General features: G+C 35.5%; 1 protein-coding gene across 1 annotated transcript in view; it reads right to left on the reverse strand.

Annotated features, from left to right (window-relative positions):
- Positions 1 to 18,767, reverse strand: part of LOC106789311 (neurogenic locus Notch protein) — a 104,465-nt gene that overhangs the window by 60,569 nt on the left and 25,129 nt on the right. The window contains exon 4 of the mRNA XM_014753410.1: positions 14,790 to 14,923. Coding sequence (XP_014608896.1) covers positions 14,790 to 14,923 — 134 coding nt within the window. The remainder of the gene's footprint in view (positions 1 to 14,789; positions 14,924 to 18,767) is intronic.

Here is an 18,767-nt window from a genome sequence, read left to right on the forward strand (position 1 = left end):
TTCAATGTTTAGAGCTGGTAGATATAGATTTGGTATTTTTTTTCCTCTTTCTTCTTGGGAGAGACCTACAATTGTTATTGTAATTGTTCATTTTTAAATTACATATACATAATGCAAATTACACTTTGACGATAGGATCTAGATATTAAATATTGTACTCGTTGGAATTATTACAAATAATACGAAAGTAAAAACAATTCTTTCATTTATTTTTTTTTTATCTGATTCCTTTACTTCGAGAAGACAAAGAGCTTTGAACGGAACTCCTTTAATAATTTGTTAAATGTAATTGATTTATCACCTTAGTAAGTAACATATAATATATAAGACAACACCACGGTGATGTGTTATAACAATCTTCGTTTTATAGAAGTTTGGTTTGAAGTGTTTTTCGTTTGCTTAAGAAATACTTTAATGAAAGTTAATTCAACAAAATCTAGTCCCTTTTTTTTTATGTATTACTTGTTTCTTTTTTTATATCCATCCATTTCACTTTCCTAAATAAACCGAGAGAAAGGAATGCCGAAAGTTTTCAAATACCATATAACTCTCTCTTTCTTCTAAAAAGCTTCGGCCAAGGAACGATATCTCGATTGGAATCGATAAGACGTTCTCTCTCTCTCTCTCTCTCTCTCTCTCTCTTTCTCTCGTATCTTTCGCGCAGACTTTCTCGCAAGTGTTCACGCCAGGACGAAGGTGCTAACGAGGTCGTTCTATCTCTACTCCAACCTTCGTACCGACCTACGTGCCGATCTACCTGCACCTACCTGCCTGCTTGGCTTGGCATGGCTTGGCTTTGCTTTGCTTGACTTAGCTTAGCTTAGCTTACCTGCTCGTTCGCCTGTTTGTTTGTTTGTTTACCTTCCTACGTGCCTACGTTCCATAGTCTCGTCTTCTCGCGCCCGCATCCGTTTTCCTCTTGCGATCTTAACGCAAAGCTTCGAATGATCGAACACCGCCATACGAAATTGCTCGGTGCACGCGATACTAACCGATCGACTACCCTTTAGACGAGCTAATTAGCGTCTATCTATTCTCGCGTTAACGTTAACCGATTATATTTAATTATTATATATAATTCAATTGTTTTGTTTTTTTTTTCTTTTCATTTGCGAAAATCTCTTTTCTAATGGTAATTACTTAGACTGATTTTAAGTTTCTTGTGTTATATATTTTTCATATTTTGTGTTTTATAATTTAGTTAAATAATATCAAAAAAGAATTAAATTATTTAAATGTAGGTATATATATAATTATAAAATTATAATTAAGAGCTATCTTTATTTGTACACAGATGCTATGTTTAATTATTATTGTAATATAAAGTTATTCTTTAAGTGTTACTTTACGAAATATTAATTTAATAATTACAACAATATTTATTGATTTTTATCTAAAACTATCAAACGTGTAACCCTTGAAATTAATATTACACATATGTACCTTGAGACATAACAGAACTTATATAAACCTATCCATATGCGCTAACACCAACACATAAAACGTATAAAAGTAAAGATTTTATACAAGTCGGCAACTGTATAGAAAAGGCCATTGCTCTCTTCCGCATCAGATTCAGAAAGGAGAACCGCGATCGGAGAATAGCAGGCGCGATCCCGAAGGCGGCTTTTCGAAAGGATCGAAGGAAAGGTTCGCGCGAGCGAAAGGACTCTGAAAGATTCCGCATTGGATAAAGTCTCGCGTTCGTTCCAAGGACTTTCGGAAAGAAAGAGAGAGAGGAGGGAGAAGGAAAAAGGGCTGAAGGTACTGGACACCTACACGAGGTGACGCATCAATTACTGGAGTAGCAATGGATTCCCTATATCAGCATCGCGTTTAGATTCTCTCTCATTCTCTTTTATTCTTTCTATCTCTTGAAGAAAAATAAGAAGAAGCATATTTTACGCGCGTTAACCTACGAGATATCCCTTAACGAGATTCGAAAGAGAAAGACGAAACACAGCAGCCCTAGCAGCCCTTTTTTCCTTTATTTCCTCTATTTTTCAATCCCGAGAGAAGAGAAACGAGTTCCGAACGAAACACACGCTGGAATATTCTCCTATCTTGCCTTTCAGGGTCAGAATCGTGTTCCAATTAGATCGCCACGGTGAGACTCTTCGAATTTTTTTCTATCTTCTCTCTCTCTCTCTCTCTCTCTTTTTCTTTTTCTAATCTTCTACTTGTAGATGCAGAAGAGTGGGGATTACCCTCTGAATCCGACTAGGGTCTTCTAATAAGAGCCACGTATCCTAGAGACTCCTGTTGGTTGTTGGCTTACGGGTTGGCGCGCGAGCACCTTCAATTATGTAATGCGACGCGCTCGGATGCATTTTAGCAGTAGCACGGCCATTCGAGGTCATAGGTCGAGAGCGTGGGGCAGGGAAAGGCTCGACCCTATCTTCTCTCTTGGTGAGGACCGAAGATCGACTGATCGAAGCACTTCAGCCGTTTGTTCAAGAGAGAGAGAGAGAGAGAGAGAGAGAGAGAGAGAGAGTGAGTCTCTACACGTGCATGCGTGTGTATGTTATATATGCGAATAGAGAAAAATACTAATCTTTCCTTTTACGCCACTTTCCCGTCGTGGGAACGCTACGACACGTAAGTGTCTACGTATATACGTGAGCTTTACGAGAGATCGACGTAATACGGTTATTGCATTATCTCAGTTTAAGTCCAAATTTACGAGTTCACCTTCTCGTTACAGTATCTGTAAGTATATTACCTATACCGGTGGATTAAACAACAAAAGTCAATGATAAGCGACGATATCAATTAAACTCGTAATCTCGATTCTTACTGTTCATTAATGTTCGCTTATTTCGTAGTTTTTCTTCTTTTAATTGGTCCGTTCGATTCATTAATTGCTAACTTATAGCGTTAATTTCTTCTTTATTGCGATATCGTGCTCGTAATATCAATTCGATCGAGACATATTAACAAATTTAACGTATTTTTTATTTTCTTTGATTGACGTACACTTTGGCGGTACGTTTATTTTTTGACTTTCTTTTATTTTTATTATTAAATTATATGAGAGGTGAGATAAATATAATTAAATTATGAGAGAGGGTAATATATTTAGTTTTAAGAATTCATCCCGAAATTTTCATTACGGTGGAAAAATACGGTATAGCTTTTAACGACTCGCTTATTATTTATTTTAATTAAGAAGTCTTGTATTATATTCTCATTGAATCGAGGACGCTCTACCTAATTAATATTTCACGGTATTGTGTTACTATTATTATTATTATTATTATTATTATTATTATTACTGTTAATGCTATATGTTATTCCTGTTATTTATCCTAGTTTACGGATAAGCTCATTTTTTATTACCACCAAGTACTATTGTTTAGTGTCGAACTCGGTAGTTCGTCTTCCTTCGAATTAGTTACGATCGTTTCGACTCGATTTTGTGTCTCTAATTACCGTGAGTAGTTCTTACGATTCCCGATCAGGCAATTAAAGTTACCGTCCGAACATTTTCTCGCACGCCAACGCGTTCGCCAATTATACGGGATCTCTCTTCCCACAACTTTCGAGAGAGAGAGAAAGAGAGAAAGAGAGAAAGAGAAAAAGAGTCGAATACTTTGTGCGATCCCACACGTTGACTCGCACGCGAGTTTTTCTCTCTCTTTCTCGCGAATTAAGTTTTAAGTTAAAAAAAAAGAGAGAAAGAGAGAGAGAGAGAGAGAGAAAGAGAAGAAGCTATCGACGATCATTAGATAAGGTTAATAAAAAAATGTATTCTACGTATGATCTAATTGTAAAAGGAAACAAATCAAAAAATAAATAAATAAATAAATAAATAATAGACACAAGAGAGATTTTTTACCGTGGAAAAAACTGAACGTTTCATTAGAATGAAAATCATACAAAAGATCTTGGAGAAAAGAATTGTAATTAACAAAGATATCACGATACACATTTCTCAGTAGAGTAGCTTTCTCTCTCCCGTAGAAGTATTTTATACAAAAGATAATTTCTATATTTCCAACCGGATGTTCAGTTACTCCTACTACGAATAATTGTACTTAAAAAAAAAAAGAAAGGACATGAAGCTGCTACAATAATTATTATTAAGAAATCAAATGAAACGTATAAAGATCCGAAGCATATGTTACTATAAAATTAAGAAAAAATCAAAAGAAATAGAAAATTTAAATGAGAAGCGAGAGAGAGAGAGAGAGAGAAAAAAAATACATCAGAAAGGAAGAAATAACAAGACCAAATGATAAGGAGAAATAAAAAAGAAAAAGATAAAAGCTTTTAGCAAGGAGTGAACTTTATCGGCAACCCTTTCATGGGTTGGCACGTTGATGAAAAATCTTCTTCTGAGAGTCAATCGATCTTTTCTCTTCTCTCTCTTTCTCTCTCTTTCTTTCTATTCGTACGAAAGGCGGCATACGATGAGTAAAAGACGAGATATTCCGGACGAGCTGTATATTGTCGCAATTAAAGAGAGTTACGATTCCTTTCGTCGCTACGCCGGACGCCAGGCTGAATTAATCGCTCTTCGCTACCAGAACGATTTGTTAAACCTCTCTTGGATCTCATCTTCCTCATCTTCCTTTCTCCTCTTACTTCTCTTCTTCATCAATTCCATGCTTATGAAGGGAACGATTAAGCGCGGCACGAACCTAACGCGTCTTATTTTCCTTCACTTGCATTCTACGAGCTCCAACGAACAGCTGCAGGTTATTCTTTAATAGTGAGTTTTCACGAAATGAGAGCGATTAACACGTTGAAAGGTAATTAATCGATAATAACTAATTTTTACGATCAATTATCTATGGTTGCTATGTAAAATAGAAGAATAAAGTATTCTCATCTTGACTTTTTACATATCAAATATTTCTCTCAGAATTCTAATAAATTTTTCTATGTTATCACACTTTTTCTAGCTCGTGTCAATAGAGCGCGAAATCATCGTAAGTATCAGCCTGGTTTGATAAGAATTTAAAATTTGGAATTTTTTCGTTTACTAAAGATATAAGTAAACATGATATATATATGTATGTAATAGAAAAAAAAAAAGAAAGAAAAGAAAATGAAAGAGAGAAAGAACATAGATCGAATATATAAAGAAAAAGAAAAAAAATATTCGCGAGGGAGAGGGTAGTCACGTTTGCAAGACGATATCGAATCGGCTGCCGGTTCGTTCGAGATGCACACTCGTGCCCATGTTCTTCCTCTCTAATCTTGGCGACTCGCGACTTCCTCTTTCCTTCTCGTATATGCACACACTGTCCCATGAGTAAGTTAGGGTCGCCATACTCTTCTTCTTCTTCCTCCTCTTCCTCCTTTTCTTCCTCCTTTTCTTCTTCTCCTTACTCCTACACGACTTTAACGACGCGGCTACTATATCTTGTGGATCGCGAAATAATGAAATTACGCGAAAAAGAGACTCCCGGTAGATAATCTTGGACGCAAAAACGCTACGAACCTAAGCAACCTAAGCAGACGATCCTTTTAATCGCTTCCAGTATCACGATAATATATTCGTAATTAACCCCAAGAATTTTAATAGATATAGATAATTAACCAATTTTTAGAGATTCTTTTCCTTTCATGAATATTTTCATAAATTGGATAATGAACGAACGTTAATAAAAAGAACAAAAATATTATTTTTATATTAATATGTGGTTTATATTAATAAACAAATTATATATTGAAATAAATTGATAATTATTAGTAAATCAACGATATGAAATTATTTATGCTTAGCAAATGCATTAATTAAGACATTCGCGTTAAAAATTTGTTGGAATGATATATGAACGATAAAAGATTCACTTTTCTTAAGACAATGGAAATCAAAGTGAAAACAATTTGATCCTCGGGAAAGAAACGTGCGGAACGAAAAGGTAAAAGACGAAGCTTTTTGTCATTACGACAACTTTGCCATGCCACTTGAAGAAGTTTACGACCACAGGTGTACTGAGAATGTCCCTCTACTATGTAATTCCTCTCATCCCACCCTCACCTAGTCAGGAGGAATTTTCTCTCTCTTTCTCTCTCTCTCTCTCTCTGGTGCAAGTTGGAACGTCACCATGTCGTTAGGAAGTTAGTCGCTTTTGTTGAATTCCTACGACGATCGATCGACGTACTCGTCGAGGTAGTTCTTAAGTTACACGTAGGTAGACACAGCTTTATGGGAACACGGAGGCGCCTCAGTCAAAGGTCAAGTGACTTCTACCATGATGACCTCCGGGAAAACAATGCTTTCAGTAACAGAGAACGTAGCAAAAAGACCTTGCAAAGATTATTTGCACGCACGGTTTATCTTTTTTCTATAACAAATTGGACTGTTTCGAATCGTTCAGAAATTACCAGTAATTTTGATATACCCATGTATTATGTAATATAAGATTTATGCTAATGAAATTTTATATTTTCTTTATAATTCATTTGATTTTATTTAATCGTTGCTCCATTCTTTAACTTTACTCGTAATTTCAACATTCGCAAGATCATTCCTTTAAAATTGTATGCTCTTTTTTTAAAACTTCCTTTATAACTTGACTCTATGTTTATTTAAAAATGTTCACAATTTTTCAATATTAAATCACGATTGATATTCCATGAATTAAATGAGATAAGGAAAGGATAAATAACGAAGTAACAACTTTCTACCATCATACGACCTTCTCTCTCTCTCTTTCTTTCTCTCTCGAGAAATTCCGCGCCGTTGAAATCACGTGTTCTAGTTCGACAGGAAGAAGTACGCTTGCAATCGCATCGGTAAACCAAATAAGTAGTAGTCTGGATAAGCGCTCGTTGGTATTTCTGAACAAAACTGGTTTTTCACTGACGACGGATGTCGTCGACCTTCTACTTATATTCGAAAAAGTCAATGATTTCTCGAAGGGTGAGACAGGATTGATACGAGACAAAATAGAATTTGCACGGAGAGAATTAGACGGATAGGTGGTACGTATACAACAGTATACATACCACTATATCCATAACGATCCGAATCCCGAGTTAACGATGTCTAACGACTGACCATCACGATGAAAATCATCATTGAATTTCGATGCGAGCATGGATATCTCAGATGATCGAAGATGCTCACGTACCTACATCTCTCTTTCTCTTTCTCTCTCTTTCTATGCGCGAGAGTGTATTTAATAAAAGGCCGGATAAACCCAAAGAGAAAAGAAGAGAGAGAGAGAGAGAGAGAGAGATTCGAGGGAGAACCTGATATGGTAATGGTAAAATATGAAGACTACGAAGAGGTTTGTCGAGTTCGAAGATGGTATCGAAAGCAGGGAATAAGAACCAATGGAAAAAGAGGAGAGACAAGAAAAGAGAAAGAAGAAGTAGAAGAAGAAGAAGAAGAAAAATAAGAAAAAGGTAAAAGAAATAAAGACTGAGAGAGACAGCAATAGAAGGAGCAGCAACAGCAGCAGCGGCACACCGCAGTGCGGCTTTACGAGCGAGTCAATGACTCTCGACGGTCTCCATCCTTTCTCTCTCTCTTTCTCTCTCTTGATTCTATATCTTACTGTTTGTCTCTCTCTCTCTCTTTTCTTTCTATATCTTACTTCTCTCTCTCTGTCTCTCCCTCTCCCGTACTCATCGTGGACCCGTAGAGCAACTTCCACTGCGGTGCAAACGCGCCGGTGCAAATGCGAACGCGGATCTCCTTCTACGGGGTGTGGTCCCCTTTCTATGGAGATGATCTCCCCGCCACACCCCCATTGTATCGATCGGACCCATTGTTTCGAATCTCATACGTACGGTTTCGCGGTCGAATCTTTCGTCACTGACAATGAGAATAAAAGGGGCCGCGTGTGCGTGCAACCCGCTTGCTTCTCCGGGTTAGAGTCGGATAATAATATTGGATTTATTCTCTTTCTTTCTTTATTTTTGACACTTCTCTGACATTTCTTTTCCTTTTCTTTTTTTTTTTCCAATTCCCTTTTAATAAATCGTATATACGTAATTGACTATAGATACGGTATAAATTCTATGATAATTTTTCATTTGATCTAACTAAGAATTCATAATGATGGTACTAACAATATGATTAAAACAAAAAAATACGTAAAGATAAAAATAAATTAAATGTAAAATATTCCAAATCTATTATGAGATAAATCATTTTGAAAACTCCTTATTTGTATTTCAACAAAATTTTACCTATGTCCGTAATTATTATTGCAGATTCGCCAAATACAAATCTTTTTAATTTACGATTCATTTTCAACCGATCAGCATACACGTTTTATTTAGTATAACAGATGTATGTAAGTAAGTGTATAACAACGTATGCAAGTCGATTGAAAATCAAAATTATTCGTGAGTCGATCGAACGTACGTTGTCGTTGTTGGGCGCGGCTTGCTACCAGCAACAACGAACCAAGGCTCCTGTACCAGCTCGGTTTACATCGCGTGGGTGTGGATTTATCGTGCTCTTACTCTCTCTCTCTCTCTTTCTTTCACTTTTATTACAGAAGGACAAAGAGAGCAAGAGATGCGTCCTGACACCCTCTCGGTCTTCCCTCTTCGTTCCTCGACGGCGGATAAATACGAGTAGTCTCGGGATACTTCGGAGATATTACTTGCTGGAAGAGAGTAAGTGTCTATCTTTCTCTTTCTTTTTTCCAGATTTTTTCATTGCTCTCAAAGCTTCCACCATCTCTCTCACGGCTATCTCCCGCACTCTTTTCAACCATCCCGAAGACTCACCTTCCTCGACATAATGAAGCCGCTTATGCTTTATGACGAGGCTCGGTCTGCATTATGCATCCCGCATAACACTCTCCCTATCCCTCTCCCACCCCTTCTCTTTCCTCCTACTAACACTCGACGTGCTTGCTCTCGCTTCGCCGAATTCCCCGGAGAACCGTTCCACGCCTCGTAACTTTCGTTAAGTTGCCTCTACAGAGAAAGAAATAAATAAATAGATAGAGAGAGAGAGAGAGAGAGAAAGAGAGAGAATCAGAGAGACAGTTCCGCGGGTGGAGACAAAAAAAAGAGAAGGGTTCTTTGTCGCATCTGCGTGGATTTTATCGAGTATTACTCTCGATGACTACTCGTGGGAAAGTATCGTTGTTGTAAACGACTTGTCACGAACGAATTTTGTTTCTATTTATGCCGACAATAACCTATGCAATCGACATCTGTGCTTTATGTTTCAGTTTACGAACACTCTGGTTTAATCGTTTCTTTTTTTCAATTAGAAAAAATGTCAAATCTATGGGAACAAAAGTATAAGAAATTTCAAAGTTCATTTAGTCGATTGATCAGATTTACTTTCTATCTTTTTCCTTTATAAATTGATTTTAAACTGGAACCATTATAAAATTTATAAAGTATGTAATTTATAGATTTAAAAAAAATTGTTTGAATAATAAATGATTATAAAAATCAATAATCAAAAACAAGAGAAGGAAACAGATATAAAATCATGTAGCAAGGATAATAAAGTTAAGAGTTTTAAATTAAAAGTCACGTTTTATAAAAATTTTTTTTTTTTGTTGAAATAACAATAAGAAAGAAAGTATTTTAAAGCTTTATAAGTCGTGCCACGTAAGCTATAACTGGGCCTCGAGCTCATTTGTCCTACCCACGGCGTGCATTTACGAGAACAAAATGCCACACCAGGGACACCGATACCCACTCACGCGGGCGCACGAACAACGACCGGTATTCGTCACTGTCTCTATCTCGAAACTATCCTGGTTAGTTGCGAGTATGTAGTTGTGAGTGAGTAGCTCGAGCTTGCTAGAGTCGAGATTAAATGTCCTGCTCGGTTGGAACGTCCTGTCTCGGAAGCTCGTGCGAGTGCTTTTTCTTCGACATGGACGTCTTCTACGTTTTAAAAGAGAACAACTGGAAGAAAACGAGCAAACGAATGAAAAAGAAAGAGATAGAGAGAAAAGACTGGACACCGGGAAATATCTCGAAGGAACGCTAATCGCGACAGTGCGTTTCTTTTCTTGTCTACGATTTATCGATCGATCATGCAGATCCTTCGAATATCGAATCTCGATGAACGTTAAAAGAACGTAACAGGACCTGTGAATCCTGATCTTACTTATAAATAAATTGCATCGTTCGTTTAGATAAACGAAGGCTTTTCAGTAGACATTCTATTCGTACGATATCTAATCAGTTGTCAAAGCTACAATTTATGTATTCTTGACAGATTCATTAAAATTGTATAATTTATTAGATAAAATTAATCGAAATAGGTGGATTATTAAATTTCATAAATTTATAAACATTTGTATTGAATGGGTACAATACAAACGTATGTAATGATTTTATAAAATCGTTAAAGTTCCTTTTCGATAAAGGTTTGTATTTTGTCGACATTTCGATCAAGAGATCGACGTCAAAGATTAAGAGAAAGAAAGAGGTTGGGGTTCTCGTGTCTCTTCTCCTACCACAACAACAACAACATCACCACCACCACCACCACCACCAGTTACGAATGTGAGGAGCGAGGTGTCATGACGATGGGACACGCACGACGAGAACCTTGACAATGCGCGAGAACGCTTGCTGGACACGTCATCGCTGGCGCTTCCTTCTTCTCCAAGATCCTTCCTGGCTATTAATCTCACGTGACGCTGAGTGTGCAAGGAAACTCTAGAAACTAACTCATTCTTAGAAACTCCTTTTTCAAAAAATATTCATTTCAACGATCAAAAAGATACCTTCTTTCATCGTGTTCTTTAGAAATAGTAAATTAAGAACGATTCCATATAACATTGACATTCAAAAGAAATTCATTCGTAATATCAAAATTGACGTAATATTTTCAGAAACATTTCGCAATGTGTTAAATCAAACCACGAAGGAGTTTATTTCATAAGAGCTACTTTGATACTTCTAAAAAGTAATTAATTTTTAGAAATCTCCTTTTTTTAAAAACATGTATTATGTATCAACGACCACACAATTGTATAAATATTAAACACCAATATATTTATACTAAAAAGAAACTAATTGGTTAGATATTTTAATAAACATTTTGCAATATATCATAACCACGGAGGAGTTGATTTGATAAAAGCTACCTTGGGTAATCTGGTCTCTATCTGATAAAGTCGACTATGTAAACTTATTCAACAATCTACGAGAAAAGTATAAAAAGAAAAAGGATTGGAAAATAAGTTTGAAAATAGATTAGTTAGAAGGTGAACTCTTCTCTCTCTCACTCACTCAATCGGTCAAGCGATTAATCTATGGACGCACAGGGTAATCGTTTAACCGTCGTTCGATAGAGCGGTTTCTAATTAGCGAAGCGGAATGGAGGAGGCGTGATTCGATCGCGAGACGAGGGAAATCTCGTCTGGAGCGACGATAGGAGCGTGCACGCGAACCTGCATATATGTGTACGAGAAAGAAAGAGAGAGCGATATAGAACGAGGAGGAAGAATGCCAAGGAAAAGCAACACAATCGTAAAGAGAGTACTCGTGTACTTCGTTTGAAAGAGTTAAATCCTGTAAATTGAACCATTAAGGGACAACTATGCGACCAAATCGAATCTACCTCTTATGTCCTTCCACCACTAACTATGTTCTTCATCATCCTGTTCTTTTAAGATTCCTTATAATTTCTTATAATTTAAACCGGATCTCAAAGTAATTAGGTATTTTTTTATTTTCGTTACAACGTATTCTAATTGATTTCAAAATTAAAGATAAATTTGATATTATATATTTATTTTTTTATTTTATTAATAATTATCTCTTTCTTAATAGTTAATTGAAAAATGTTCCTTCGAGAACAGTTCCAATAAATCTAAAAATGTAAAATTTAACCAAGACGTTAAACATATTTTAACTAGAAAAACGGGATATTATTGATACTAGGTTTTTATATTAAGCAATTAATAAAACGTATTCTCAAAGGTAGAATATTTTCAATGGAATGTTCTTGCGAATATTTCCTTTTAACGATGCCATTTAAATCGATGCGTTCGAAATTTGTCGTCGAATGTTATATGACTTTTATAACGTGCGATTTTATTTACCGCGTGAAAGGAAAAGCTATAAACGTTTAAATATACGCAGGTATGTAAGTATACACGTATAAACGTTCGGATTAAATGTTCATCGGATGCTGCTGTGAAGGAACTTCGACTCGTGAAAGTTGACTATAACCGTTCGCACCTTGTTATGTCATACCGTTAGAATCGCTCGAAAGAGTATAAAGTCGATAATAAAATTGATGGAAAAATCAGCGAGAATTATCGACGACCTAATAATAACAATTTTTATATACGATTTTAAACGAAATATGATGTACAGAAAAAGCTTAAAAACTATTGTCATAATTATTCGTGTATCGAAATAAAACAAACTTAAAAACAAAAAGGAATAAAATATCTATGATATATAAATAATATTCTATGAAATTTCAATAATAATAATCATTTTTTCTTACGTCGAAATTTAATAGAACAAGATAAAAATAGATTAAACTTTCTAATTATATTGTAAATTTATTATATTTAAAAAAGAGAAAAATATCATGCAAAATTGTGTTAGATTCGCGGAAATTGTAATAGACTTAAGTACAGGACGTTGTTTGTAATTATTCGTAGAGATAGTATGAGATAGATGGATGGAAAGAGAGGAAAAGGAAGAGAGAGAGAGAGAGAAAAGGGAATGGAATGGAAATGCAAGATCGAGGCGAAAAAAGAAAGACAAAAAGGATCGTTCTTAAAGAAGCGTGCCTGAAAAGAGAGGTGTTTCTTCTTCCGCTATACTATCGTCAGAATAATGATAGAATACAGGACGAGCCTAAGCTATACTTCTCGTTAAAAGGAAAACAGCCGGGAAGAATACCAAAATAAAATACACTTCGCGTATAGTTATACGAGCGTTTCTTGAGTTATGGTTTTCTGAGGTGTGCTTCTTAAACGAACATTTTCCAACCTAAAAGAAAATAACGTGGCATTTTCGTGTTTAATGCAATGCCGTAAACGAAAGATGCTTCTTATTCTTGCGAGGACGTCGAACGGAAAAGAGAAAGAGAAAGATAGACCATTCAGTTTTCTACAAAACTCCCATACAACTCAATATGGTTGTACAAGATGAATGAAAGTATATATATATTGCTAATTTACATTTTACAATTATTCTTTTAACAATTAAAGAATTTATTAATAATAATTTAATGAATTTAATTAAATAGATTCGTTAACAAACTAGTATAAATCGTTTAAAAGAATTCTAATAGAACACAGTTGAATGTAAATTTATATATAGCTCAATATAATGTCTTCCTTATTTAATGAGATTACGAAGTAATCATCAATTTTATTGTTTCACAATGAAAAAATTAAATAATAATAAACCAAAAAAAAAAAGAGTTCATAAAGAAGACCAAAATGGAGTAAAGATAAATTCGTCGGTTCGAGAAAAGGTTTACGCACGCATGTATGCGTTCGAAGGGTTCGTTGCGTAGGTAAGAAAAGAAATGAGAATAAGAATAAGAATAAGAATAAGGAGGAGGAGGAGGAGGAGGAGGAGGAGAAGAAGGAGTAGAAAAAGAAACGTGGTGGGGTCGCCATGGTCGTGGTCAGCCTGGGAAAGAGAGGACAACGCATTGTGATCCAAGGAGCGAGGAGGCCACGCTAGGCTGACCCTAGGCTTTACATTAACCATCCAGCATGTACACACGCACGTAAATGGCCGCGGTGTCGGCGAGCCACCCCTGCTTGGCCCTTCGAGATGGCCCTCGGTGGCCCCTCGGTGGCCCTCGCAAGCCCTACCTGTTGTACCGGGTAATCGCTGCCCTGCCTACGAGCCTCCTTCTTTGTCTCTCTTTCTTCCTTTTTCTTTCTTTCTTTATTTCTTTCTTTCTCTCTCCTTCAAAAGAACGAACTTGCGCAACAGGCCCTCCAACGGGGAACTCTCTTACCCGACGTAAACAGAGTGGAACGCGGAACGTTTCTTTCCAAAAGATACAACATTCTTTCTCTTGTGAAAATTACCTACCAAGCAAGACACAAGATTGCTTTAGGCTACTTTTCAAATTCTTTCTTCTGGAAGAATATCTTGAAGAATATCTGCCAGGGATTATGAAAGTTTAAAATTTGAAAGAAAAAAAGAAAAGAACAAAAAAAAAATAAAAGACAAAAGAAAGAATATTATAATAATGTAGAACCATATATTATGACTTAGGTCACTTTCATAATCTTTAACTCATGAATAGAACGTTCTCAAAAGGTACTTTGTATAACAAATGTGATGATAATATACTTTTTGTGAGATTATTAAGCAAACTCGCGAAGATTGCTTTTGGATTGTTTCTCAAAATCTTTCTCGTGAAAGAACATATATCTATATATTATAACTTTAAGAATTTTCATTATCACTGGCTCATACATAAATTGGACCTAAATAATGTTCGATATTAAGAAGAATATGTGATCGATTTAATGTATTCTCGATGAATATTCTCATTGATTAACACGTTCTACTTCATTTCTCATCATTAAGAGGATAATGTGTTTAATTTGTTAGTCCCATGAAAATGCAAGGGGACCAAAGATTAATTCGAGCAGGTTAAATAATAAAAAAAAAAAAGGAGAAAAATAAAGGAAAGGTAAGTTACTAGAAAGATTCTTTCGAGCAACGGACTATCGAGTCACGGACACGCTCGAGGTTAAAAGAGGAGATGGTGAAATACGCGAAAAGATCGTGCGCTCAGATAAGAAATCTTTCGTCTTTCATGAAATTGGGTAGATCGTCGTGGTGATCGTGCGTTAAGATAAGCTAGAAAAAATATCCTCGAGGAACCACACACTCACCTTCGGGACACAAGCACTGGTAGTCGAGTTCGTCGATCGACCGACACGAGCCTCCGTTTAGACACGGCGATGGATCGCAGGGAATGTATTCGTTTTCGCAGTTCTGTCCTGTGTAACCGCTGGTACACATGCATCTGAATAAAAACAGAAAAGAAAAAGAAAATGAAACAAATTATTAACGATGTATTATTTATTACGATTGTAAAAAGTAAGTTTGTGAATAAAGTCACATCAGTTCCTTGACTTTTCAATCTTTCGTAAATATTAATTACATAAATAAATTAATACAAAAAATATGAAACAAAGATAATGATTAAGGAAAAAGATTTAAATTCGTAAAATGACATTATAAACAGTTTATCATTATCTAATTAATTCGAATTCCTTTTCTGTAGAAACATATTAATTATATAAAAATAAAAAAATACAAATGTAAAAGAAATGATAAGTAAATTAATTTACGGAAAAAGGATTATACTCGGTAAGATGATTTTACAAAAAAAGAAATGAGACGTCTAATTCGTTTAGAAATTTTCTAATTTTTTTAAATCCTTCTATATAATTATAAGATATATTAATTAATTAAAGAGTCGTAGAATTCAATTGGAGTTTCTTTCTTTTGTGTCTCGGTTGAACTGTCGTTACCGTTATACGATCGTCATAAATCCCGAATGGTCCGCAATTGGTACGAACGAGACTCGTCAGAAAATTACGTAGTTCCGGAACACATGTGCTGCATATGCCCGGATCTTTCGGCGTATCCTTTTATTTCTCTAATTATCAACGCCACCCACGGTCTCATGATTTCATCGAAAAGAAACATAAAAAGTCATATAAATGGACACATGCTTACATACGTACATACATACATATAGACATACACACGAATTAAATAAATTAATATTCGTTTGCAGGAATCAATTCAATCGTGGATAATTTGAGATTAAAAATATTATTGTAATTTATCATTTTATTCTTATTGATGAAAAAAAGAATGACACAAATATTTCTTTCTCTCTCACCTTTTTTTTTTTTGATTTGATAAACGTCGAAAATGAGTATTCATGCGAATCATGATGAAAAAACGTATCGAAACGGGACAGTATGAATTTCGATAAAGAGTGCATAAATATTTTCAAATGATCTCTCTTCCTCTCTCTCTCTCTCTCTCTCTCTCTCTCGTAATAGTAGTAATGGTTCTCCCTCTCGTGATAACTTGACACTTGGAATACAAGTCGACGACCGTGGCGATCAATATTTATAATACCGGTTAAAGGAACGATCCACGCGTGAAAGCACGTCGCGAAGCAAGCGCAAAAAGCAAATTACGCAGCGTACTTCTTAATGCGATCTATCTCTATCCATGTTTTATGCGTATTAATAAATCTAAGTGGATGGTCCTACAAGAAGGATGAAAAAGTCAGCGGGTAACTAGATACGCTACGACTATTTTATCTTATCGATTTTACTCAATATGCATACATATATATATATATATGTATTTCTTTTTTATATATTCGTTATCCTGATTGATCCTTCTGATGATGAACGATAATCAGTATCTTGAATTAATCTAAAGATCATTTCTACGTTTTCTGTAGAGTGATAAGTTTTCAATACTTTTATTATTATTCCTTGACATCTAACTAAAAATTACTTCACGATTGTTAATGAAGTAATAACATAAGTAAATATATTGTGCATACAGAGATATTCCAAAAGTCCCTTTGCCAAATTTCTAAATTTTAATTTGTTTTTGGAAGATATTTGAAGTGACAGCATTGTTATCTTGAAATTAAAAGGAAAATATCGTGATTCTATTAATAAACTGATTATTGATTGTTTGTTTATTTTTCATTTCTCGATAAAGCGACATTTATATTTCATGTTAAATATATGTGTAATTAATTCTTATGAAAAATTAAATCATGTGCTTTAAAAGTTAACTGAAAGATTATAGATAACTTACGAATTAAACACGTAATATTATCCATGACAGAAAATGATGATTAAATAAATCGTGTTATTAACAAAAAAAAACGTATATATAAAATATAAAATATAAGCTAACAGTAAACTGATTGTGTGAGATTGTTATAAAGAAAAAAAAAAACAATCGACATAAAACGCACCTCACGTGTAGCACCAGTAGAAGCACCAAAAAGACCTGCGTGATATCCATTTTCACTGGTAATCGGTGTCCTCGAGACGCAGGAAGACGTACTCCTCATATTTCGACGACACCTTTTCGAATGTTTACGGCATTCATTGATGACAATTCACAATCTCCTTCTCTTATCCTTAATCTATCCTTTTGACAATATAAACACCAACGATCACAGCCAAACGAAATAATACACGGATCACTAACCGACACACGACAATGATAATAATAATAATAATAATAATAAGTGATTATCGAGCATTCACCTTTGTTCACACATTATCTAAACACCTTAGTAATATGTAACACGTTAACGATAGAGAACAATAAAAATAACTAAAATATAATCTGTTAATAATTTACATTGATAGTGAGTGTCGATTTAAAAGTAAAATGTCAGCAGTGTCAAATCGTCGTCACCTACGTAACGTCAAACCACGACGTATCGTTATAATCCCTCTACGCTTCATAATCGCAAATTTATCATTTACTTAGCAAAAAAAGAAAAAAAAGACAAACAAAAAAAAACAGAGTAAAAAAAGGTCCCCTTTTGCTTCGTTACACTGAATTTTCCGTCGCGAGCATGCGCACACGCGAACGAGCCGCGTCGCTCGCCGACGGTCACGCGAGGCGTTACTTGTGAATCTTTCACGACTTCAAGATTAAAACAATAAACTTTTATCGAATATAAAGTTTCTTTAAATTGTCTTCTCTCTTGACTTCTCTTTATACTTACTATCCCATTTAAGTAGGTATACGCGTAACTGTTGACAAACACTTGTGTCAGAATCGAAACGGGATTTGTTCTTTTCTAAACTTTAAAAGAGACACCACACGTGGACGATATTTTTATATTTTGATTTTGTTTTGTCACGTAACTGAATGGTAAACAAAGTAACGAGAGAAGTATTGTTTCGGTGAATTGTTAGAAAAAAAATAAAACGTGCACTTATCCTCCAGGTATTTGACAGTAAAAGTTATCACGAGAATAATCTCAGTCACTTTAAATTTGACGCGAAAATTGACTAATGTTGTTTATTAGATCAATGAAATTATTCTCTTCGATATTAGGAATGGAATGTGCACGAAAAGACACTTGTTAAGATTGTTACCACGAAAAGGACTGGACAAACAAATATTCGAATTATGTATCACCTAAGGAGTCTTTCGAACGCGTTAAACCACCCGCAAATAAACACAAATGTAACGTCGTACACTTTATCGCGCGTAAATTCACGAATTTAATCTTCTAGTATTCACTGTTAAATAGTTAAACTCAATGAGTTCAACAGAGAAACACACAAACACACGTCCTTCTCGGGCGACCAGCGATGAACTAAGCTTATCTTCCGGATAGAGCCGCACAGAGGGCGCCACAATCGTGGTTACCCTTCCCCTTTGGTGTATGGGCCCAGCTCTCCCCGATCGACTCGTTCTACGGTCTCTACACGACTATCTCTTTCCCTTTCTTTCTTTCTTTTTCTACTTTATCGTTCCTTCTTCGTCATTCAGTCCTCTTATCCCACTGCTGGGACCATACAGTCGATTCTCTTTCTCTCTCGTGAACGTTCACCGAACTACCTTCGGTTCTTTACGTCACCCTTCGTTCGACTTCGTCATGAGTATATTCTGTTTGTCTTTCTCCCTCTCTCTCTCTTTTTCACTTGTTCTATCAAGTAAGTCCCCCGTTTGCAGAAGCAATATGGTCCTCGTTGCTCCTGGGTCTCCGCCACGAGTTGTTACTTTTTCGTAGATGTCGCGTGTCCACTCTCTCCCTCTCTCTCTCGCTCCTTTTACTTACGATCATCATGCCG

Source organism: Polistes canadensis, unplaced genomic scaffold, assembly GCF_001313835.1.
Source record: "Polistes canadensis isolate GaletaPanama2010 unplaced genomic scaffold, ASM131383v1 scaffold_176, whole genome shotgun sequence".
Classification (NCBI taxonomy): Eukaryota; Metazoa; Arthropoda; class Insecta; order Hymenoptera; family Vespidae; genus Polistes; species Polistes canadensis.